This window comes from Asterias amurensis, chromosome 4, assembly GCF_032118995.1.
Source record: "Asterias amurensis chromosome 4, ASM3211899v1".
In the NCBI taxonomy this organism is placed as follows: Eukaryota; Metazoa; Echinodermata; class Asteroidea; order Forcipulatida; family Asteriidae; genus Asterias; species Asterias amurensis.
Genome location: NC_092651.1, coordinates 25,311,399 through 25,331,241, shown reverse-complemented (window position 1 = coordinate 25,331,241; position 19,843 = coordinate 25,311,399). Strand labels below are relative to the sequence as shown.

Sequence of the window (19,843 nt, the reverse complement as noted above, 5' to 3'; positions counted from 1 at the left end):
CTCTTAATCGCTCGGCCACAACACTTTAATGGAGGAGCCAAAATACATTCAGATACTTAATGATTGAAGACAAAAACCGAATGTTGAGTTTATATATATGTTTGGACTTTTAATAATCAAGTAACATGCAGTCAGAGATGCAATATGTTATCTGTCAGATATTTAGACCCGACACAACAAATCTGGACTCAATAAACTCTGTAGTCTGGTGCATATTCAGATAAGTCTTGGTGCATGCAAGATGACCATAGCACATGTAGCTACCCAATCAGTAACTGGCCACATCCAATCGGTAACTGGCCACACCCAATTGGTAACTGGACGACCCAATTGGTAACTGGACACACCCAATTGGTATCTGGGCACACCCAATTGGTAACTGGATAATATAAAGCAAACCACTCGCACCAAGACAAACAGATTGGACGTGTGCGATTTGATTCCTTTTACATGCTAAACTAATATACATGAAAATGCCAGGTTCAAATGTTTTTTAAATCTGCACCAGACTCACAGGGTCCGTTTCAAAGGGCTGCTTACGGAACAGAAATAATATAAGCATTTTACAGCTTTGCTTAAAAAATGAAGAAGTTACAAGCCATTCATAATGTTTCTATTTCATAAAGCCTGTAAGCAGATGTTTTATGCTCCTTAGCAGCCGATGACAATTAAAACAATGTAAATCCATTGTGTCAAATGTTCTTCATCGTTCTTGAAATGCTTAAGCGTGTTTTCCTGCTATTGTTGGCAAAAACAAATTGCTTACCGGTAACAGCTTTATGAATACAGGCCCTTGTTTCCTGCTAATTTTTTCATCTGAGGCCATTATAAAACATAAAAAAATCAAACTTGTAAACACTGATTATTCTGAATATTCATTTTGGTTTAACCCATATACACCGATGTTTGTTGGCACTGTATAGCACTCGGTACTTTCCCAAGTAAAAAAAATCACAGGCATATTACTCGGATGGTACTCAAACCCACAACCTTTACAATTCTAAAGCAATGATATTCTGATAGCCCCCAGGCTGTAGCCCCCAGGCTGTAGCCCCCTTAGCAGAAACATGTTAAACAATATTTTCTCCACAAAACCACTCTATGAAATTAGTGCTACTCTTTCCGTGCATGGTGCCATTTTAATTTGCCACTTTGGTCATCTATTTCTGATGGCATTTTTAAGGGAAAACAAATCCATTTCCCCCCCCCAAAAAAAACCCCAAATCCAATAGGCATTGAATTAGCCTTTAGGGGCACATGGTGCTTATGATTTGCATCATTTATTCAATTATGATTTGTTGTCATGGGTAATTGTATTCATATCATTTTATTAAACAAGATCAAATGATGACAATTCTTATGAAACATCAATCACCAATTCACACAATTTCATCTTTTAACAGTTTTCCCCCCAAGAAAACCCCCAAAAATTGTAGTGAAAAATGTGTAGTAGTTAATATACATTCCATGACATGTACCAACACAAATAATTGAGATACAATGTAGTTTCAACTAAAAAACAATTATACGGTTTTCCCAGCCAATTTCAACAAAACAATCATTCAATCATTAACACCAACTTGTTCCAACTTGTTCCAATTCAATAAATTTCACAAAAGCCACAGCATCAGGCTGGCCAAACCATTCCATCCACTCAATTGTAAACAGGCAGTAGAACTAGAAATTCAACTCAAGAATGGTGAAAATGTATTTAGAAATGTCTATAAGTGTATTAGACTTGCTGAAATAAACCTGAATAAGAATATTAACGAAGTGTGCCATAATTGAATGCAGTAGTAGCTTCAAAGGAATCCCTAGATTTGATGAGTATAGGGAAACATATGAATTTGAATGTTTGTTATTAGAAACTAATTTTATTTTTGCTGAAATTGACCTATTCTGGAAAACCTATTTTAAAAAAAAAGAGAAAAAAAGTGTACAAAAACATTAGTGTTGCGTGTTAACACACAGTAGGTAGAATCTGAATTGGTTGTTGCAGCTGTTTTTAAAAACTTGTTTTAATTTAAACAAGACTTATAGCCACTCTCTATCACATGCTAATAAAGACACCAACTGTAAATCCAGACATTGCATAAATTTTCATTTGAAACAAAATTAGTAATACAAATTGCTCCCCATTTAAAGAACTCATCTTGCATCAAAACACTGATGTAAATATGGTTACGAATGGAGTAGTTACAGAGTTGTTCTTGCATGGCAGTTATACACCACTTGCAAAACCTGTTACCAAACAATGCAGCCATTGCAAACACAGCCTGCAGTGTACACACTTCATCCTTCGTCCAATCGTTGTTGGACATTATAGAACTTAGGCACATGATGTTTAGAGTAGGGCACCCCCGTCTAAAGGTCAAAAGAAAAATGCTCACCCTGTGCGCTGCGCACACAAGAATGAGCGTTTCTACTTTTTCATCATTTTGTTACCTTTAAGATGGGAGGTGTGATGAAGCCAATGCCTAATGTCTATCTACGTACCGGGCCCAATTTCATAGAGTTACTTAAGCAGAGAATATTGCTTAACAATTTTCTCCTCTGCTTAGCAGAAATTAGCAGGAATGAGAAGTCACAACTTGTACTTGTGAACATAGTACTTAGGCTGGCAACCTTATTCTTGTAAGCGTAATTTTGTTATGCTCAGCTACTTTTTGTGCTAAAGTAGCTCTATGAACGTGGGCCCAGGGCTCGATTTCACAAAGCACTAAGATGAGTTGTCAGTATCGCCATAGTGATTTGTATTGTGACGTCACAATTGATTTGCAGTTAAGATCAATCATAGGCCCTTTTCGAAACCACGGCTTCAGCTTTGGATTCGGCTTGAGGCTCTGTGCTCTGGTCTTAAAACCCTGGGCGCGTATTTGCAAAGCCTGCGCAATTGTTAAAACAACCACGGGGCCAAGCCAGCCTGAGTCAAATCTAAAGTCAAAGCCGTCAATTCGAAAAGGGCCATAGCTCTATGTGAACTTGGCCCCTGGTAGTCTGCTGATACCCCTCTGTAACATACTAGATATGTAAAATCCCTTAACTTAAACAACGACACCCTCTCCAGTGTTTTCTACCCAAACAACTCCCCGACTGATTTACATAATCACAAATGACTTTCCAATCATCTCCTGGACACGAACAAAGACTTCCTTACCCAAAAGGATGACAGAGGGTCGGGGGAGGTGGTTTTTAGTCTACGTCGCCATCAGCTGGCTGCGAGCCGGGAGCTCCGCTAAACTTGCCCTGCATCTTAGCGATGAGCCTAGTAATCTTGGGGTTACTCTGGTAGTTCTTAATGTTCTCTGGATGCTGACTGACATCACTGAATGCTGCCATCACTTCAGGATCCTATGTGGGTCAAGGAAGAAGAACATGAAATAACAACAGCAAATTTCATTTATTAGGGTAGGAAGTAATATTTGGTCTGAATTTTAACATCTTACGACAAAAACAGGTGAATTCCCCATTTTTAGAAGTTTTTCATTAAGTTCAATAAAAGTTGCATCCCCTTAAGGTGATCCCCTGGATGTTGATTTTCAGGTTGTATCATAAACTTGAGTGTGATTCCTAACTACACGTTAACGGTTGTATGGCTTCTGACTGGCACCCCTGAACAAAGATGTTGACAAAATAGGAAGATCACCAACATAGGGCTAGATAGCTGATTTGGTCGAGTGACGGCACGCTATTCATCAGGTCGTTGGTTTAAGTCACACGGTAGTAAATTTGTCTTTGTTCAACATCAAATAAATGAAGATTGTTGTGTTAGTTAAGGGAACCTTTTATTAAGCTTTGTACTTAAAAAATTGTAAACTGTAAATTGAAAAAGAAAACCTACCTGGAATGCTGCCATTATCTCTGGATCACTCATGAGTCCTTGAATGTCATTCATGTTGATTCCGCCCGGCATGCCCCCAGCACCGCCGGGCATGCCCCCAGCACCGCCGGGCATGCCCCCTGCACCACCGGGCATACCTCCAGGCATGCCGCCACCCATCCCACCCATACCTCCAGGCATCCCGCCACCCATGCCACCCGGGAATCCACCCGGGAATCCACCTGGGAATCCACCCGGGAAACCACCAGGGAAACCTCCACTGTTCTTTTGGCGCTCTTCTTCTTCCTGAAAAAGTAACAAACAAGAGAGAGAGAGAGCTTGCTAATCATATGGGCTCGATTCCACATTGGACTGCATGTCAAAGGTCAAAGATTTTAGACCAAGAACAGAAAACTCATGACCCGACAAGGCATGCAGTCTTGCATTTTTCAATTGAATCATATAATAGTATATCACTGTTTAATGTCTTTCCGAGAAAAAACACTGTTTGAATGTTGACTCTGAGTCTGGTAATACAAATCTGTAAAGTATCAAACTTTACTAAAGTATCAAACTTTACTAAAGTATCAAACTTTACTAAAGTATCAAACTTTACTAAAGTATCAAACTTTACTAAAGTATCAAACTTTACTTAAGTATCAAACTTTACTAAAGTATCAAACTTTACTAAAGTATCAAACTTTACTAACCCATAACACAATCAAGATAATCTTCTCTTTAAGCATGTTTAAAAAAAAAAAAAAAAAATACCCATGTTAAAACTTCAGCTGTCGACTTCACCAAAACTCTTCATAACTTAGGATTAATCTTGGGTCTTAGCATGTGTTAAGTTCTGTATCCATAGCAATAGGACGCATTGAACCCATCCTAAGTAAGGATGAGTTTCTTGTCCTAACTCGAGATAGGATTAATCCTAGCGGTTCGTGAAATTGGCTGCTGGTCTTGTAGAATAAATTCTGGTCCAATAAACATTTTAAGCTCCCAGCTGTGGCATTTTACTCTGAAACTCAAAACTCAAAACTAAGTTTTCATTGCCAATCAAGGCTTTGAAATTGACACACACCTAGAGCCCATGCACGACGTAACGTTTGACAAAACAAATTTAAAACAAAATGTTTAAAAAAAACAGCGCCTGGACATCCTGTACAGGTATTATTTGTACACCGTTCAATTCAAGCAAATATCTAATCTGACAGTAATAACAATCACACTGCCTGATTTTTTTACCAACTTTTAAAATGAACTTTGCACAGTTGTTACTTGTTATAACTCTAAAATTTATGTGAAATTATCACCACAGAAATCTCTCATAGGACCAGTGCAGTAACTCATTTAAATACTTTGTCTTACTTTTCTGGCTTTTTCCTGAGCTGCTTTGGCTTTCTTGATGCGATCCAGTTTCTCCTTGATCTCCTTCTCCTCACGTTTCCTCTCATACTTGCGTTTGTGCTCGGCGATTGCCCTCGCCTAATTGTGAAACAAACACATAATTATTAGTAAAAGACAAAGGAAATCTGCTAACAAACAAAAAAGAGTGTAGAAAGAATAATTTGAAAATCAAATAGAAATTTAAAAGTAATTTAATTAACAAGTTGAGCTGAAAACACTTCAAAACTAGAATCTGAGATGATCCCCAATTAGCTAAACCGAAACCGTAAACATTTTTAATAGCTTAGGGGGTCACTTTCAATATGGCTGCATACATTGATAGAGAATGCTTCTCCGTTGCTCACAATGGCCGGCCCAATACAGGACAAAATAGCATGAAACAAGCTGTGGGCATTCCACCCAAACGTGTCTTGGTAGGGGTTTTACTAATCTGCATGGTTCTTTTTGTAGCAGTTGACTGCAACGGTGAGATAATCTAATTGTAGATTGCACTCAAATGTGAATGATTTAGATTTAGACCGACATGACACAGGGTTACGATACATGCTACATATGAACATGTAGGTTTAAGGGTCTGTAGTGTAGGCTACACAGTAGTGTACCAAATTGGTTGTCTGCATTTTTGGACTGTAATTGTTAAATCAATTGAGTACTTATTAAGGAATTTATTAATGTTTGTTGTGAAGCCAATTGGGCAAGGATTCTCAGAAAAGCAACCTTAATAATTATAATGGAGTAGCCATGGCCAAGAACTCCATGGATGGAGAGAAGACAAAGACATAAATTTCAGTTATGTCAGAGGGGAAACCCCATATTTGAGAGGAAATCCGGTAATCAGGTACCAACTGAAAAACCAATGTCATACTGGTAGTGCCCCAGAGGGTTCTAAGAGGTGGAGAAAAGAACCCACTTTAAAGCTAACCAAACCGCCAACGCACATAAACCGACTATACTACGGTTAAAGTTATATTGGTGTAAAATGAGAACAGGAATTTCTTGATGTCCTAAATTGCATGTAGAAATCTTTTTTTTTTGCACACTTCAGACCACTTACACAATGAACTAAATAATAATCTAAACTGTAATCTGGCATGATGAGTGCAGGTTGTATCGTAGGAGGTCCTTTTTTCAAGGTGTCCCTAAAATCGTAGCAAATCTTTTACCTCTCTGTGCGCAATGTAAACAGTCCCTAGATAAAAATTTTGGTTTTATTTGCCAAGCAAAGAGTCTCCTCTCCCTTGACCAAAACTTAGAAACACCTTAAGGCTTCACTGGTTATTTGCACTAGTAAATGCAAAAAGGTTGGTATTTTAGGCATTTCTACAAGGTACAAAAATATGTCATAATTTTGAGGCCATATACAAATATTTGCCCACCCAAAAAGTTTCATCAAACGCTATTTCAATTCACAATTCATGATGATCAAATCATGTGACTGAATATTTTGCTGAGCATTCTGGAAAAAAATTACAGAGGCTTAAAGAAGCCATGTGCCTTATATAATTTTCTAATATGTTTGGAGATTTTTATTTTTTTAACCCTCATAGCAATATTATTATTATTAAAATTTAAACATCAGCTTGTTGATTCAATTATCACTGTTTATTTATACGCTTTATTATAAATTTTAAGAAAAAAAAAGGAAAAAAAAAAAAAAATCAGATTTGAAAGCCAATAATTATTCACACTTTTTATTAATTTTTTTATTTTTTTATTTTTTTTGCAAATTACCATGGTAATTTTTTTAATTTCATTAAAAAATATTTTGAATAAAACGAAGACAACTGCTGGCTATAGAGTCATACACTTGTACACTTGTAGTCACTGCAGATGTTTCTTCCATTTGTGGCTTCACCGGGAAACCATACTTTCTTGTTTGCCGTGAAAACAGGAAAAACTCAAAACAAATGGGGCCAGTTGAAGTCATCGAAGATCTATGTGTAGTGTGAACATTTCAATGTCCATCAAGTTTTAATAAATATGTTTGCATACTTCATAATTAACAAATAAAGATAATTAGAGCATCGGTTAATATATGGCACCATCATTTTTTTCCCAATTCAAAGAAAAAGGCATAATAGTGTGAAAACTGGTTGGTAAGAGCATGGAGCTCCATGGTAAGAGGAGGATACACCATAAACTGCAATGCTCGATGAACTGCAGAAAAGAAACCCTCTATGCGGGTGCACAGACTCCTTTTAGTTTTACCAAGACAAAGATATTGACAAAATAGGGAGACCGCCAACATAGGGCTAGATAGATAGCTCAGTAAGTAGAGCACCTGGGGCCGTTGGTTCAAATCTCGCCCTAGTATTTTTGTTTGTTCAATCCCAAATCAACACAAAATTTTCTCTCTTATATTTGATAGATGCATCTCAGAAACCTGCCACGCCCCAAAAGGCGCCTCAACCCAAACCGAAAAAGCAGCCTCTACCACTGGCTGATACAGCCGTCACCGACAAACCTAGCGTCGCAACGGAGGCCAGCAGTCGAGACCGCGACCACATCTACGACACCTTGAATCTACACCGGGAGGGAATTCTCCTGGACGGGGATTTCGTAAAGAGAAGCATCGAGAAGATGAAGAAGATTTATCATAAAGCGATCGAGCCGATGGCAGAGGCGTACAAATTTCAGGATATGGGGGACTCAACACTTTCAGGTACTTTTGTAGTTATTCACCAATTTTTGCACTTTGTTTCATGACATGTTTTGAGCAATTATCCTTTTGAATATTGCTGAGGGTGGACGGACCTCTTTTGTTTGTTACTGTGTTTTTTTTTTTTATTTTATGTTTTTTTCATTTTAAATGTTTTAGCTCCTGCTTCATTGTTTTAAAAATTGTTCTCTGTACCAGTTTTATTTTGACTTTTGAGGGTTTTAGTCCATTTTGGCTGTTGTTTTTTTGTGTTTTTTTTTTTTAAATTGTTGTCCCTTCCTCCTGTTGTTATTGTGTTTTGTTGTGGGTGCTGTTTTGCAATTATCTGGATTTCCTTAAGTTGTTTTCTAATGTGTGATTTTTAAATGATTGAGTGCAATCTCCGTTTTTATATTAAAGTTATATTTTTATCGTTGGCAGGGGTTTGGTTTTACACATCTTTTGACCTTGTTTTAACCTTGACAGCCCTGTGTATATATATAGATTTAAAATAAATAAATAAATAAATAAAAAGATAACTAGCAGTATTTATTGGAGCTTGTTTTGTTGATGTATGCTGTTGCTGCTGTTTGTTGTTGAATAAACAGAGTAGCATAACTACACATACTTTTTCGTATGAACATTACTTATAATACAAATTGTTTATACCCTATATCGGTGGCGTTATATTTTTCAATATGTATAATTTTTTATTTATTTTTTTCAGACGGAGAGCTGGAAGCCAAGCCGATGGTTTTATTCCTTGGACCTTGGAGTGCTGGTAAATCAACAATGATTAACTACTTGGTCGGATTGGAAGATGAACAAAAACTACCCACAGGTATGATTTAAAGTATCTTGTCTCAAACCCACTAACTACAACTCATTTTAAGTAAACTAATGGTTTTATTGAGTTACTTCTGAAGAGCTGCACTGCCAAATCAATCAACTTATGATAGGACCTAATTTCATTAAGCCTGTAAGCATAAAAGCTTGCTTAGCACAGAAAAAAACCTGCTAAGAAAAAAACAGATACATGACAAAATACCATAAAGTTAACACTGTACTTAAAAATACCTTTCTTTAACACCACAAGGGAATTATTTCTCAAAATTGTATCATTATCAACTGCTGCAGTTGAGTTTTTATGATCATTTATACTTGGAGTGATTGGTATTTGGTAGGCCCCTATACTCTGCCTTTAAAGCAAAAGTTAAATTGACTGTTTGTTTTTTAATTAATTTTGTGTGTAAATATTTTAGGAGCTGAGCCAGTTACAGCTGACTTCACTGTTGTGATGCACGGGAAGCAGTACCGTACAGTGGAAGGACTTGTCCTGGCCACTGACGGCAAGAGATCCTTCGGCAGCCTGGAGATGTTTGGCAATGTATTCCTGGAGCGTTTCTTCGGCATTGAGTACCCGCACAAGCTGCTTCAGAAGGTGACCCTTGTCGACACCCCTGGAATCATCGAGAACCGCAAACAACAAGAGCGTGGCTACCCGTTCAACGAGGTCTTGGAATGGTTCATGGATCGCGCCGACTTGATCTTCGTTTTCTTTGACCCGACGAAGCTTGACGTTGGCACCGAGCTGGAGTCAACGTTCAAACGCTTGAAAGGACGAGAATCGCAGATTCGTATCATCTTGAATAAAGCTGACACCATCGCGCCAAACGAGCTGATGCGAGTGTATGGCGCCCTCTTCTGGAACCTTGCCCCTCTCATAAACGTTACGGAACCCCCACGAGTCTACGTGGGTTCTTTTTGGAATAAGAAGTTTCAGCCAAACACCTACCAAGATCTCTTCCTTGAAGAGGAAAAGTCACTCCTGATGGATCTTAACAACATGATAGAAAATCAACTGCACAACAAGATAGCCATGTTGCGCCGTCACGCCAAGGCGGTCCGCACTCATGCTTTTATCGTTAACGAATACCTTCAGAAGTTCAACCGCAATAGACCCATGTCTCTACTAGGAAACCCGGAGGACACAATGCGTGATATTGTCCAGAACCCGGGGAAATATAACATATTTAAGACAGTCCTGGCAAGGGCCAATATCAGTAAATATGACCTCCCCGATCCGGAAGAATTTAAGAACTTCTTTGCCATTAATCCCATCGATGTTTTCAAGCCCATGGAGTCCCAGTGTGGGTACTTCTCAGGCTGCTTGATGGAAAACATTGAGAAAGCTATTTCTACCGATCTACCGAAACTACTTGAAGAAATCCAGAATGCTTCAGATTTGAGTGGGGAGTGTAGCAAAGGGGGACGATGCAACGAGCCCAAGAAAAACTTGTACGCAAAACCGTAAAACTAGTTGAGCTGCATGTTGATTGTTGTGAATGTGTTGAAAATGGTTGATGAAAGGAAAATTATTATTTCAAATAGGAAATACTTAAGTCACTTTCAGTACTCGGATGGATTTGTTACTTTTTCCAGAGAAAATCTGTCAAAAAGTAACTGGTTTGACATAAATAGAATACCTTAATTCATCCAATTTTTAATTGTGGCTTCATTTTTTACATAAATCTTTAAGTAAGTCAACTCTTTTTCTTAAAATTATATATTTACATCTACACAAATTCTGCAACAATATTGACATAAGATTATAATTCTCAGTCGAGTATCTATGCACGCTAAAGACTGTTTACCCATGGCCGCAGGAAATTGAGTCAAAAAAAGAAGACCCTATCAGATGATTGCGAAAAGCGCCCACATTACAAAATTTGTAGGTTGCATATTTGACTAGCATAAGTTGAAAACTTTCTTACACTACTTTGCAACTTGAGCTCGCAAGTTCAAAACTTGTGCAAGGAGTTACATATCCACAAGTTCTACCGTTTAATGCACAAAAAAGACAGCTGAGGCTAACATGTTAGATTTGTTCTCAACTTTGTAAGTATTTTAAAAATGTTTTTTAACAGAAAGCTGTTTAGGGATGTGAATAAAAGTGTGTTGCTTCAGTATTAAGCAGCCGTGTTATAAAGCACCTTCAGCTGTGTAGGCTAGAACAATAAGTCCTTTTAAGACCTTGTTGCCACTTTTTTCTTCCCTTTTTTAAATGCACTTCTCTGAATCAAAGTGATTTTTTTAATTGAACATTTAAAACCAAATAGACTTTGTTCACATAACAATTGCTGGGAAAAAAAACCTGAACATTTTCTAAGAATTGTGTAAAACTTTTGATGTGCAATATACATATAGCTTGAAATATTAAAGAAAAATTTATGTGTGTGAGATCATTGGAGAATTTAACTCTTGTTTACGTAAAAAAAACTAATGTCTTGAATGTTGTGTCCTCCATGCCTAAACACCTAGAAACCTTTTGACAAAACTCAACAGTGGGTTTATTTGGTCATAACACTTTCAAATAAAGACAAAAACACTGCTGTGGTATTTGATATTCCTGTGGATATGACGACGTTGATTGTATTTAAATATTTCATTTGATGCATGGTATTTGGGATGCTGTAATTGTGAAACTCAGTACTTTAAATAAAGTTCAAAAATTGCTGAAAAGCATTGAATAGGAAAAATTTTTTTTGCTTGTATTGATTTGTCAATGATTAGAGTCCAAAAATATTTTCCTTATCATAATGAGACCTAACAAAAATATATTTGTTGTTTCTTAAAAGATACTGTAAAAAAAGACGGTAGGTACATGTAGGTATTTAAGAGGTAAAAATGAGGCGCTGGCCTCCGGCCCCTTGGTTGTTGCCTTGGTGCCCCTTGTAATGTCCCGATAGAAACAATAGAATTGTACATCTCCCTCATTGAGGTCCCCTAGGGTCTGGGTACTTTGTGTAACATAAAACACAATGTCCACAGATTTACATAAAACTAAAACAGTTTTAAGATAATGATAGTAGAAAGCTCCGCTTAAAATATTACCTGCTGAGGTGCTGTAGTTTTTGAGAAATGAGTAAAACAATGGGCCGATTATTATTCAAGTCTCAGTTTTAGCATGTGACAACGTATTAACCAGTTATGGTATTTTACCTGGTTAGTACGTTTCACATGCTAAAATAATTTTCTGAAAATTATTTATGTGACTTGTTTTACTTATTTCTCAAAAACTACAGCACCTCAGCAAGTAATATTTTAAGGGAAGCTTTCTACAACCATTTCCTTCAAACTGATTAAGTTTAATGTAAATCTGTTGACGTTATGTTTTGTGTTACAAAAAGTACCCAAATCATTTAAAATGAGGAGCTGCCTTGGCATACAACCATACAAGAACGTAGCGTCAGGCCTGCTCTCTGGGGTCTAATTTCATGGCTCTGCTTACCATAAGCAAAGAAATGGCACTTATGGAAGCAGAGAATTCCACGCTTACATGTACATCAAGCATATTTCACCGATCACCAAGATTATTGCCGAATGCCTGTGTTCATGTGTACTCCATATTACTAGCTTAGCGCAGAAACATGGCACTTGCACAGTAAATGAAGAATGGTGATCATAAGCTCAGAGTACGGCCGTAAGCAGAGCCATGAAATTGTGCCCAGTTCTCTCCTGAGAATGCAAGTAAAACAGAGCGAAATCGAAAAAACATGCCACCCGACGCTTCACTTACCCTCGGCTCAACCTCCTTCAGCATGGCGTTTGCCACTTCATCAAAGTCCAGCTTGCAAGCATTCTGAAGATTCTTGCAGGCTAGCTCCCACTGTCCAAGCAACCGATGGCCGATACCCTTCCACTTGTAACCCTGGGCAGAATCCGGGTTCAGCTTGATGGCCTTGTCGCAGTCTCGGATTGCTGCGTTGGGCTTCTGCTGTTTGATGAACACACTGAAGGGGTAGAGTTTGTTAAAAAAATATTTAATGAGTTTAGTCTTTGTAATGGAACTGGGTCAACTTCGTATTAATAATAATATTATCAAGTAACAAACCACCAGGGAAACTGGGATGTTTGAAACTATTTGGTTGGAAGAAAGATAAATTGACTGGAGTGGGAGTTGAACCATTGACCTCCGGATTAAGGTACAAGCCTTCTTCCAACTGAACTATTGAGTCCTTTGTTGGCAGTGTCCCTTTTTCTCTCAATATCTTTGTTTAGGGTGCCAGTTCCACGCCATACAATCTGTTGGCTGCTATGAGCCAGGGATCACATCCAATTTTACAAAAAACAACCTGGGAAGCGGCAGTCAGGGAATCACCTTAAGGCGATGCGAGTTATTATTATTAAGTATCAAGTAAGAAACCACCAGGGAAACTGACGGTAAATTTAAAAAGATTTTGGTTCAACAAAGAAAGATTGACTAGAGTGGGACTTGAACAAATGACCAGAGGAATAACATATCGGTGCTCTACCAACTGAGCTAACAATAATAATATGTTCTCCACAGACAGATTGTTCATATGAGTAGGTAAAAACTGTGGAAGAGGCTTCTTCAGACCATTCAACCTCATAATCTGAACATCCTAGAAGGAAATAGAGAATATAGATGAATCAAATTCAAGGAGTAAGTAAAAATTTCTCTACCTTTCTCGCTTTGCGTAAGGCAACGCAGAGTGAGGGGGGACTGAGGGTACAGGGTGAACCAAGTCTAAGGAGTAGGTAAAATTTAGCTACCTGGCTCTCTTTGCATACAGCAATGAAGAGTGAGGGGGGGTTGAGGGACTGAGGGTCATTGACACCCCAAGTTTAAGAGGTAGGTAAAATGTCTCTACTTGCTCGCTTTGCGTACAGCAACGCAGAGTGAGGGGGGGACTGATGGGGTTGGGGGACTGAGGGTCATTGACACCCCAAGTTTAAGAGGTAGGTAAAATGTCTCTACTTGCTCGCTTTGCGTACAGCAACGCAGAGTGAGGGGGGGACTGATGGGGTTGGGGGACTGAGGGTCATTGACACCCCAAGTTTAAGAGGTAGGTAAAATGTCTCTACCTTGCTCTCTTTGCGTACAGCAACGCAGAGTGAGGGGGGACTGAGGGTTCATTTACACCCTGAGTTTAAGAGGTAGGTAAAATGTCTCTACCTTGCTCGCTTTGCGTACAGCAACGCAGAGTGAGGGTTCTTCTCTATAGCCTCAGTGAATAACTTCATAGCCTCCTCGAGGTTCCCATCAGAGACAGCTGCCATAGCTTCAGACCTCTTGGCAGTAGCCTCATCTATCATCTCCTCAGTAACCTCTAAGGAGTCATCTCCCATGTGCTGAGGTTCGTCGTTGTCCCCCTCGATCACCCCCTCCATGTCCAGTTCTGCGATGAGGAGAGAAGACAGCGTATTTTTTTATGAGAGATTGCTTATAACACCACAAGGCCATAAGCCTTTTTGAGGTATGGCGGACATCATAGGAGTGTATACACAAAAATTTACCCAAACCTTACAGCGTTGTAACATTGTGTCCGACACATCTCCAAAAGTATGGACGGCTACTATGAGGGCATTTAAGTGTTGTAAAACGTAGTTTTCATGTCATAATCTTTCAACGCAAATTTCAAAATGCGACGCCATCAAGCATAAAAAACAAGGGAACAAATGGACCAAGACAATTTTGGTGCCAGTCAAAGGGTCAAACCCAATGCTGTTCTAATTTCACATCACAAATGAGCTTGAATTATCTGTACCATATGTACAAACCATTTGAAATGTGACATGTTTAAAGTTTTAACAAATATTGCACTTAAAGGGAGAGGACACTATTGGTAATTGTCAAAGACTAGCCTTCACATTTGGTGTATCTCAACATCTGCATAAAATAACAAACATGTGAAAATTTGAGCTCAATCGGTCATCGAATGTGCGAGATAATAATGAAAGAAAAATAACCCTTGTCACATGAAGTTGTGTGCGTTTAGATGGTTGATTTCGAGACCTCAAGTTCTAAATTTGAGGTCTCGAAATCAAATTCGTGGAAAATTACTTCTTTCTCAAAAACTATGGCACTTCAGAGGGAGCCGTTTCTCACAATGTTTTATACCATCAACCTCTCCCCATTACTCGTTACCAAGTAAGGTTTTATGCCAATAATTGTTTTGAGTAATTACCAATAGTGTCCCCTGCCTTTAAAAGATATCAAACACAGAAGCATTTTGCACCCTTTTAGTGTGAGGTTAGATACTTTTAAGTTCTCCCCATTTTCAGAAAGATTTTATTGAAAAGTTAAAGACAGTGGACACTATTGGTAATTGTCAAAGACCAGTGTTCTCACTTGGTATATCTCAACATTATATGCATAAAATAACAAACCTGTGAAAATTTGAGCTCAAGCAGTCGTCGAAGTTGCGAGATACTAATGAAAGAAAAAACACCCTTGTCACACGAAGTTGTGTGGTTTGAGATGCTTGATTTCGAGACCTCAAATTCTAAATCAGAGGTCTCAAAATAAAATTCGTGGAAAATTACTTCTTTCTCGAAAACTACATTACTTCAGACGATGCCATTTCTCACAATGTTTTATACTATCATCCTCTCCCCATTACTCGTTACCATGAAAGGTTTTATGCAAATAATTATTTTGAGTAATTATCAATAGTGTCCACTGCCTTAAATTTAACCTAAGAGCGTCTCTTTACACCCAAGCCAACTCCCTCAACTCCTTTCTTTTGCATCATCATCATACGCATTGGGTAACTTTTGCAGGCAGCTTTTGCAGGCAGCTTAGCGGCAACTAACTGCAGTGCATGCTGCAGGACCACTTTGGTAGTAAAAGAGTAACATTTCAAGCAATGCTTTAACAATCCCCAAGAGGAATTGTTTCTCTTCATAGAGATTGCCTGTAAATTGCCTATTACTCAAAAATAATTGTTTGCATAAAAACTTACTTGGTAACAAGCAATGGAGAACTGTTGATAGTATAAAACATTGTGAGAAACAGCTCCCTCTGAAGTAACGTAGTTTTTGAGAAAGAAGTAAATTTCCACCGAGATATTTGAATTTGATTTCGAGACCTCAGAATTAGATTTTGAGGTCCCGAAATCAAACATCTGAAAGCCCACAACTTTGTGTGACAAGGGTGTTTTTCTTTCAGTAATATCTTGCAACTTCGACAAACAACTGAGCTCAAATTTTCACAGATTTGTTATTTTGTGCATATGTTGAGATACACCAAGTGAGAAGACTGGTCTTTGACAATTACCAATAGTGTCCAGTGTCTTTAACAATCCCCAAGAGGAATTGTTTCTCTTCATGGAGATTGCCTGTAAATTGCCTCATGCGAAACGGACTTTATTGTTAAATACTTACCAATGTCACTCTCATCACTACTACTTGGTTCTGGTTCTGGTTTTGGTTCCGGTTTTGGTTCCGGTTCCTGCTCCATCTCTGGTTCCGCTTCGGGTTCCGACTGGCCAGCAGCATCCTGCACAAAAATGAAAGATTTCTTCTAACCAGGATCATCTAAATGTTGTTGTTTCACAATTCATTTTCTTTTACTAGTCAAAATAACAAAATTAACAAGATAAGTTAATTTCATTTTTATAAAAATGCATGAATTATCAAAGCTTTTTCTTTTTCAAAATCTATAATACATGGTATCACTATCAATCGATGCAGAATGTTATTGTACAATAATTTAGAATACATAAAAATTTCCCACAATAATCAGAATAAGTCAATTTTTAGAGCCTTTTTCAAATTGAAAGAAAAATCTGAAGTTGTTCACTATATGCCATAAAGTTAAGAGTTGGTAAAAACTTAGAGTGGTAAAATAAAAAATCACTTGTTTTTGTTCTAGACTTACCTGAGTTCCGTCTCCACTTGCACCAGTTTGTGGTTCGGGAGCAGGGGGGAGCTTGGCTCCAATGCTGGAAGTTTAAGAGAAAAAAAAGTGAGTTTTCCCCCTAAAACATAAGACTGTATTAAGAATGATTTGAGACAAGAAGACTTTTTTTTCTCCATAGACACTGACCCTCCATGCCCGAAATTACACGGAAACCTTGGCCTTAAAGGCAGTGGACACTATTGGTAATTGTCAAAGACTAGCCTTCACATTTGGTGTATCTCAACATATGCATCAAATAACTAACCTGTGGAAATTTGAGCTCAATCGTTCATCGAACTTGCGAGATAATAATGAAAGAAAAAAACACCCTTGGCACACAAAGATGTGTGCGTTTAGATGGTTGATTTCGAGACCTCAAGTTCTAAATCTGACGTCTAAAAATCAAATTCGTGTTCTCGAAAAATATGGCACTTCAAAGAGCCATTTCTCACGATGTTTTATACCATTAACCTCTCCCCATTACTCGTCACCAAGAAAGGTTTTATGCTAATAATTATTTTGAATAATTACCAATAGTGTCCACTGCCTTTAATGGGAGACTTTTGGGACGCTTGGTGGCAGCAGACTTTTTACCTGGCAAGTCTGCTGCCACCTAGCGTTCCAAAGTCTCCCATTGACCTATGTCATGGCCTTGGTGTCTTTTCAAAAGAAGTTTCCCAAAAACTTAAAGATTTTCCTATAAAAAAAAGAGTTTCCTTTGCAAAATGAAAATGGACGAGCCTCTAAAAGAAAAAATTGCATGTCTGCCCTCTCCATCGAGCTAGAACAATAACTGAATGCCTTAGCGGGAAACGATTTCATCCAGCAATTTTGCATAGCAAAATAATGCAAACTGAATGCTAATATTGAGAAGCAAAAATGATGATTTTTGAGTAGCAACTGACACAATTTGCATAGCATTTTGCTCTGCTATACCAAGGAAATTGTTCTATCACTGCTTTGACACAAAGAGGCCTGCCTTCATATCGAGGATTACGGACAAGATCTTTGCCATTTTTGTGAGTAACAAAGACCACTGTCTTCTCACAAATCAACATCTCCTCCTCGTATCTCATACATGCTTGCAACCTTCCATCTTAATGTCTTACATCTTGCAAGCTTCCATCAAATTCATGTTCTTAGAATGTGTGCATGATTTTTCGAAATTTTAAATAATAATTTGGCAAATCTAGTCACTCATCTGACAAAAATGGTCGAAATTTAACATTGTATGGTCATTCTTACGTACTTCTAGATAGTTTCTAGAACTAATTCTTACGGTTCAAAAGTAACCCTCCAGTATGAGTCTCCAACAAGATACTTATAAATGGTCGGCAGCTTGAACTTTTAGGTATAGCAAAACCGCGGTCAGTCGCATTACAGTTTCTCTAGTCAATTTAGCCAAACCTACATGGAGCCCAAGCTGAGTTCTTGTTTAGCAAAATTGGGTTCATTCCTTGTCATCAATTACAAGCACACAAGTTATTGCGAGTAAAATAAAATGCCTGATATAGCATCTTTGACATAATTAGGAACCAGCAGTTAGGCGGTTTTCTAGTTGCAATTATTGTTATGCTCAAGCAAGGTTTTGACCCGGAAAAGTTTCCCTATGGCGCCACCACTTTTTCATTCAATATGAAACAAAATAGTATCAAATTTACCTCAATGAGATATCCCTTTTTGTAAAAATGAGTGAAAAAGTGGTGGCGCCATGCAAAAAGTTATCCATTTTACCTGAATTCAATCGTAACTACAAAAAATACAATGGATCACTGGGCCACTAGTTTGTCAAAATTTAGAAAAAAAAATAGTACAGTGTCTCAGTTACCGTACTTGGCCTACCCCAGGGAATTTATTGGTACCTTTGCGCATTTTTTTGGCACACTCATTTATGATTTAGATGTAGAGAACGAGTTCTAGAATTATCTCGGTTTCGTTCTGCTATCATCTCCCTTAACCTCATAGGACTCTTAAGGGTACATCTCTTCTATATTATCATTACTGGTTCAATTTTGGAATCGCAAATCTCTCTAAATTGAAAGTGAAAGTGAATGAAATAGTTCTAAGATTAAGAACTTCTAGTTTTCTCCTAGTAGACCTCCCGAGTTCTGTTCCGAATATCCTAACTAACACTCACACAGTAAACAATCCTCATCCCTCAAGTTTAATTGTACACCATATATTATATAATGTGCTAAAAATAAAAATATTTTGATTTTTTGGGTGCAAGATATTCCAGATATTTTATCACGAAATAGATTCAACATATTTGACAACAAAAAACAACAACCACCTTTCCAACCACTCTTTGTAGAAAGTCAACTTTGGAGAGTACAAGATGGTAGGGTTGGCCTGACAAAGCTGAACGAAGGCCTGCAGTTGTTCCAAACTCGCCTTATCCATGTTTTCAGGAATTCTTGATGGACACTTTCACAGCAAAAATTCTCGTCAGCAGTCGCCAACGTTATCAAGGCACGCTTTCGAAGCGAGAGCGAGCAATGAGAAATTACCGTTATACACAAAACCGTACACAAAAGTGACCTACAAATTTTCAGCAGCTAGGGAGTCTCTTTCCCTTGTACCATTGCCGTCGCACGTGCGCTCTTTAAGTCTGGCGCTGTACCCCGCAATAGGCTATTTACAACTATGAAAGACAGGACATCAGGCCAGTGGAATTTCTAGAAGCACTCAGGGGACCCCTGGAAAAGGCGCCGAACTTTATTATTTCCATTGGAACACATCTGGGGGTCTTGAAACTTTTTTTGAGTGGGTCCCATGTGCATTGCCAAAAACCCAGGCAACTTCTTTTGCGAGTGGCCCAACTTCATAGAGCTAAAAAAGAAAACCCAATAAGAACACAATGAAATTCGCTTTCACAAATTAAGCTTCGGGAAAAAAGAAACCACACTTATCCAATAAAGTATATCACTATACTATATGGAGGAACAATTAGATTTGTTCCACAATGGGTCAAGTCAAGTGGTGACTGCAGGATTTGTAATCACAAGGTTCTGGGTTCGAATCCAGCCAAGCTAACTGATAATAACAATGGCTAACACAATTATTGTCATCTTGTTCTGAATCATTTATTCGTGCAATTCACAATCATACACGTAACCCCACTATAGGAAACATTGCGAGAGAGAGAGATTGGCTATAGGTCTACTAGGTTGCCAGCTTTTGGCGTTTATATCCTCTTGTTGGGTGTCGAGTTCCCTTGTTGGGAAGATAATCTATAATAATAAAAAAAAAAAAAAAACACTCACAA

General features: G+C 38.1%; 2 protein-coding genes across 2 annotated transcripts; one reads left to right on the top strand and one right to left on the bottom strand.

Annotated features, from left to right (window-relative positions):
• Nucleotides 1–83: 83 nt before the first annotated feature.
• LOC139936338 (hsc70-interacting protein-like) lies at nt 84–19,086 on the bottom strand. Its single transcript, XM_071931137.1, has 8 exons — nt 18,869–19,086; nt 16,555–16,618; nt 16,059–16,173; nt 13,849–14,071; nt 12,448–12,661; nt 5,192–5,308; nt 3,842–4,126; nt 84–3,351 (listed from the first exon to the last, which is right to left on the bottom strand). Exons 1-8 carry the CDS (start codon nt 18,976–18,978, stop codon nt 3,193–3,195), a joined length of 1,287 nt encoding a protein of 428 aa, XP_071787238.1. The 5' UTR covers nt 18,979–19,086; the 3' UTR covers nt 84–3,192.
• Nucleotides 5,480–11,352, top strand: LOC139936337 (sarcalumenin-like). The gene is made up of 4 exons (XM_071931136.1): nt 5,480–5,695; nt 7,599–7,892; nt 8,596–8,709; nt 9,131–11,352. Exons 1-4 carry the CDS (start codon nt 5,533–5,535, stop codon nt 10,180–10,182), a joined length of 1,623 nt encoding a protein of 540 aa, XP_071787237.1. The 5' UTR covers nt 5,480–5,532; the 3' UTR covers nt 10,183–11,352.
• Nucleotides 19,087–19,843: the final 757 nt, after the last annotated feature.

What these genes read in the sequence shown, in the direction of transcription:
- LOC139936337 (XM_071931136.1), top strand. Translation starts at nt 5,533, where the DNA reads ATGGCTGCATACATTGATAGAGAATGCTTCTCCGTTGCTCACAATGGC. An exon ending in TGTAGCAGTTGACTGCAACG is followed by an intron (nt 5,696 to 7,598) that starts GTGAGATAATCT and finishes TATATTTGATAG; the next exon opens with ATGCATCTCAGAAACCTGCC. An exon ending in GGGGGACTCAACACTTTCAG is followed by an intron (nt 7,893 to 8,595) that starts GTACTTTTGTAG and finishes TATTTTTTTCAG; the next exon opens with ACGGAGAGCTGGAAGCCAAG.
- LOC139936338 (XM_071931137.1), bottom strand. Translation starts at nt 18,978, where the DNA reads ATGGATAAGGCGAGTTTGGAACAACTGCAGGCCTTCGTTCAGCTTTGT. An exon ending in CAAGTGGAGACGGAACTCAG is followed by an intron (nt 16,174 to 16,554) that starts GTAAGTCTAGAA and finishes ATTTTTGTGCAG; the next exon opens with GATGCTGCTGGCCAGTCGGA. An exon ending in TGAAGGAGGTTGAGCCGAGG is followed by an intron (nt 5,309 to 12,447) that starts GTAAGTGAAGCG and finishes TTTCACAATTAG; the next exon opens with GCGAGGGCAATCGCCGAGCA.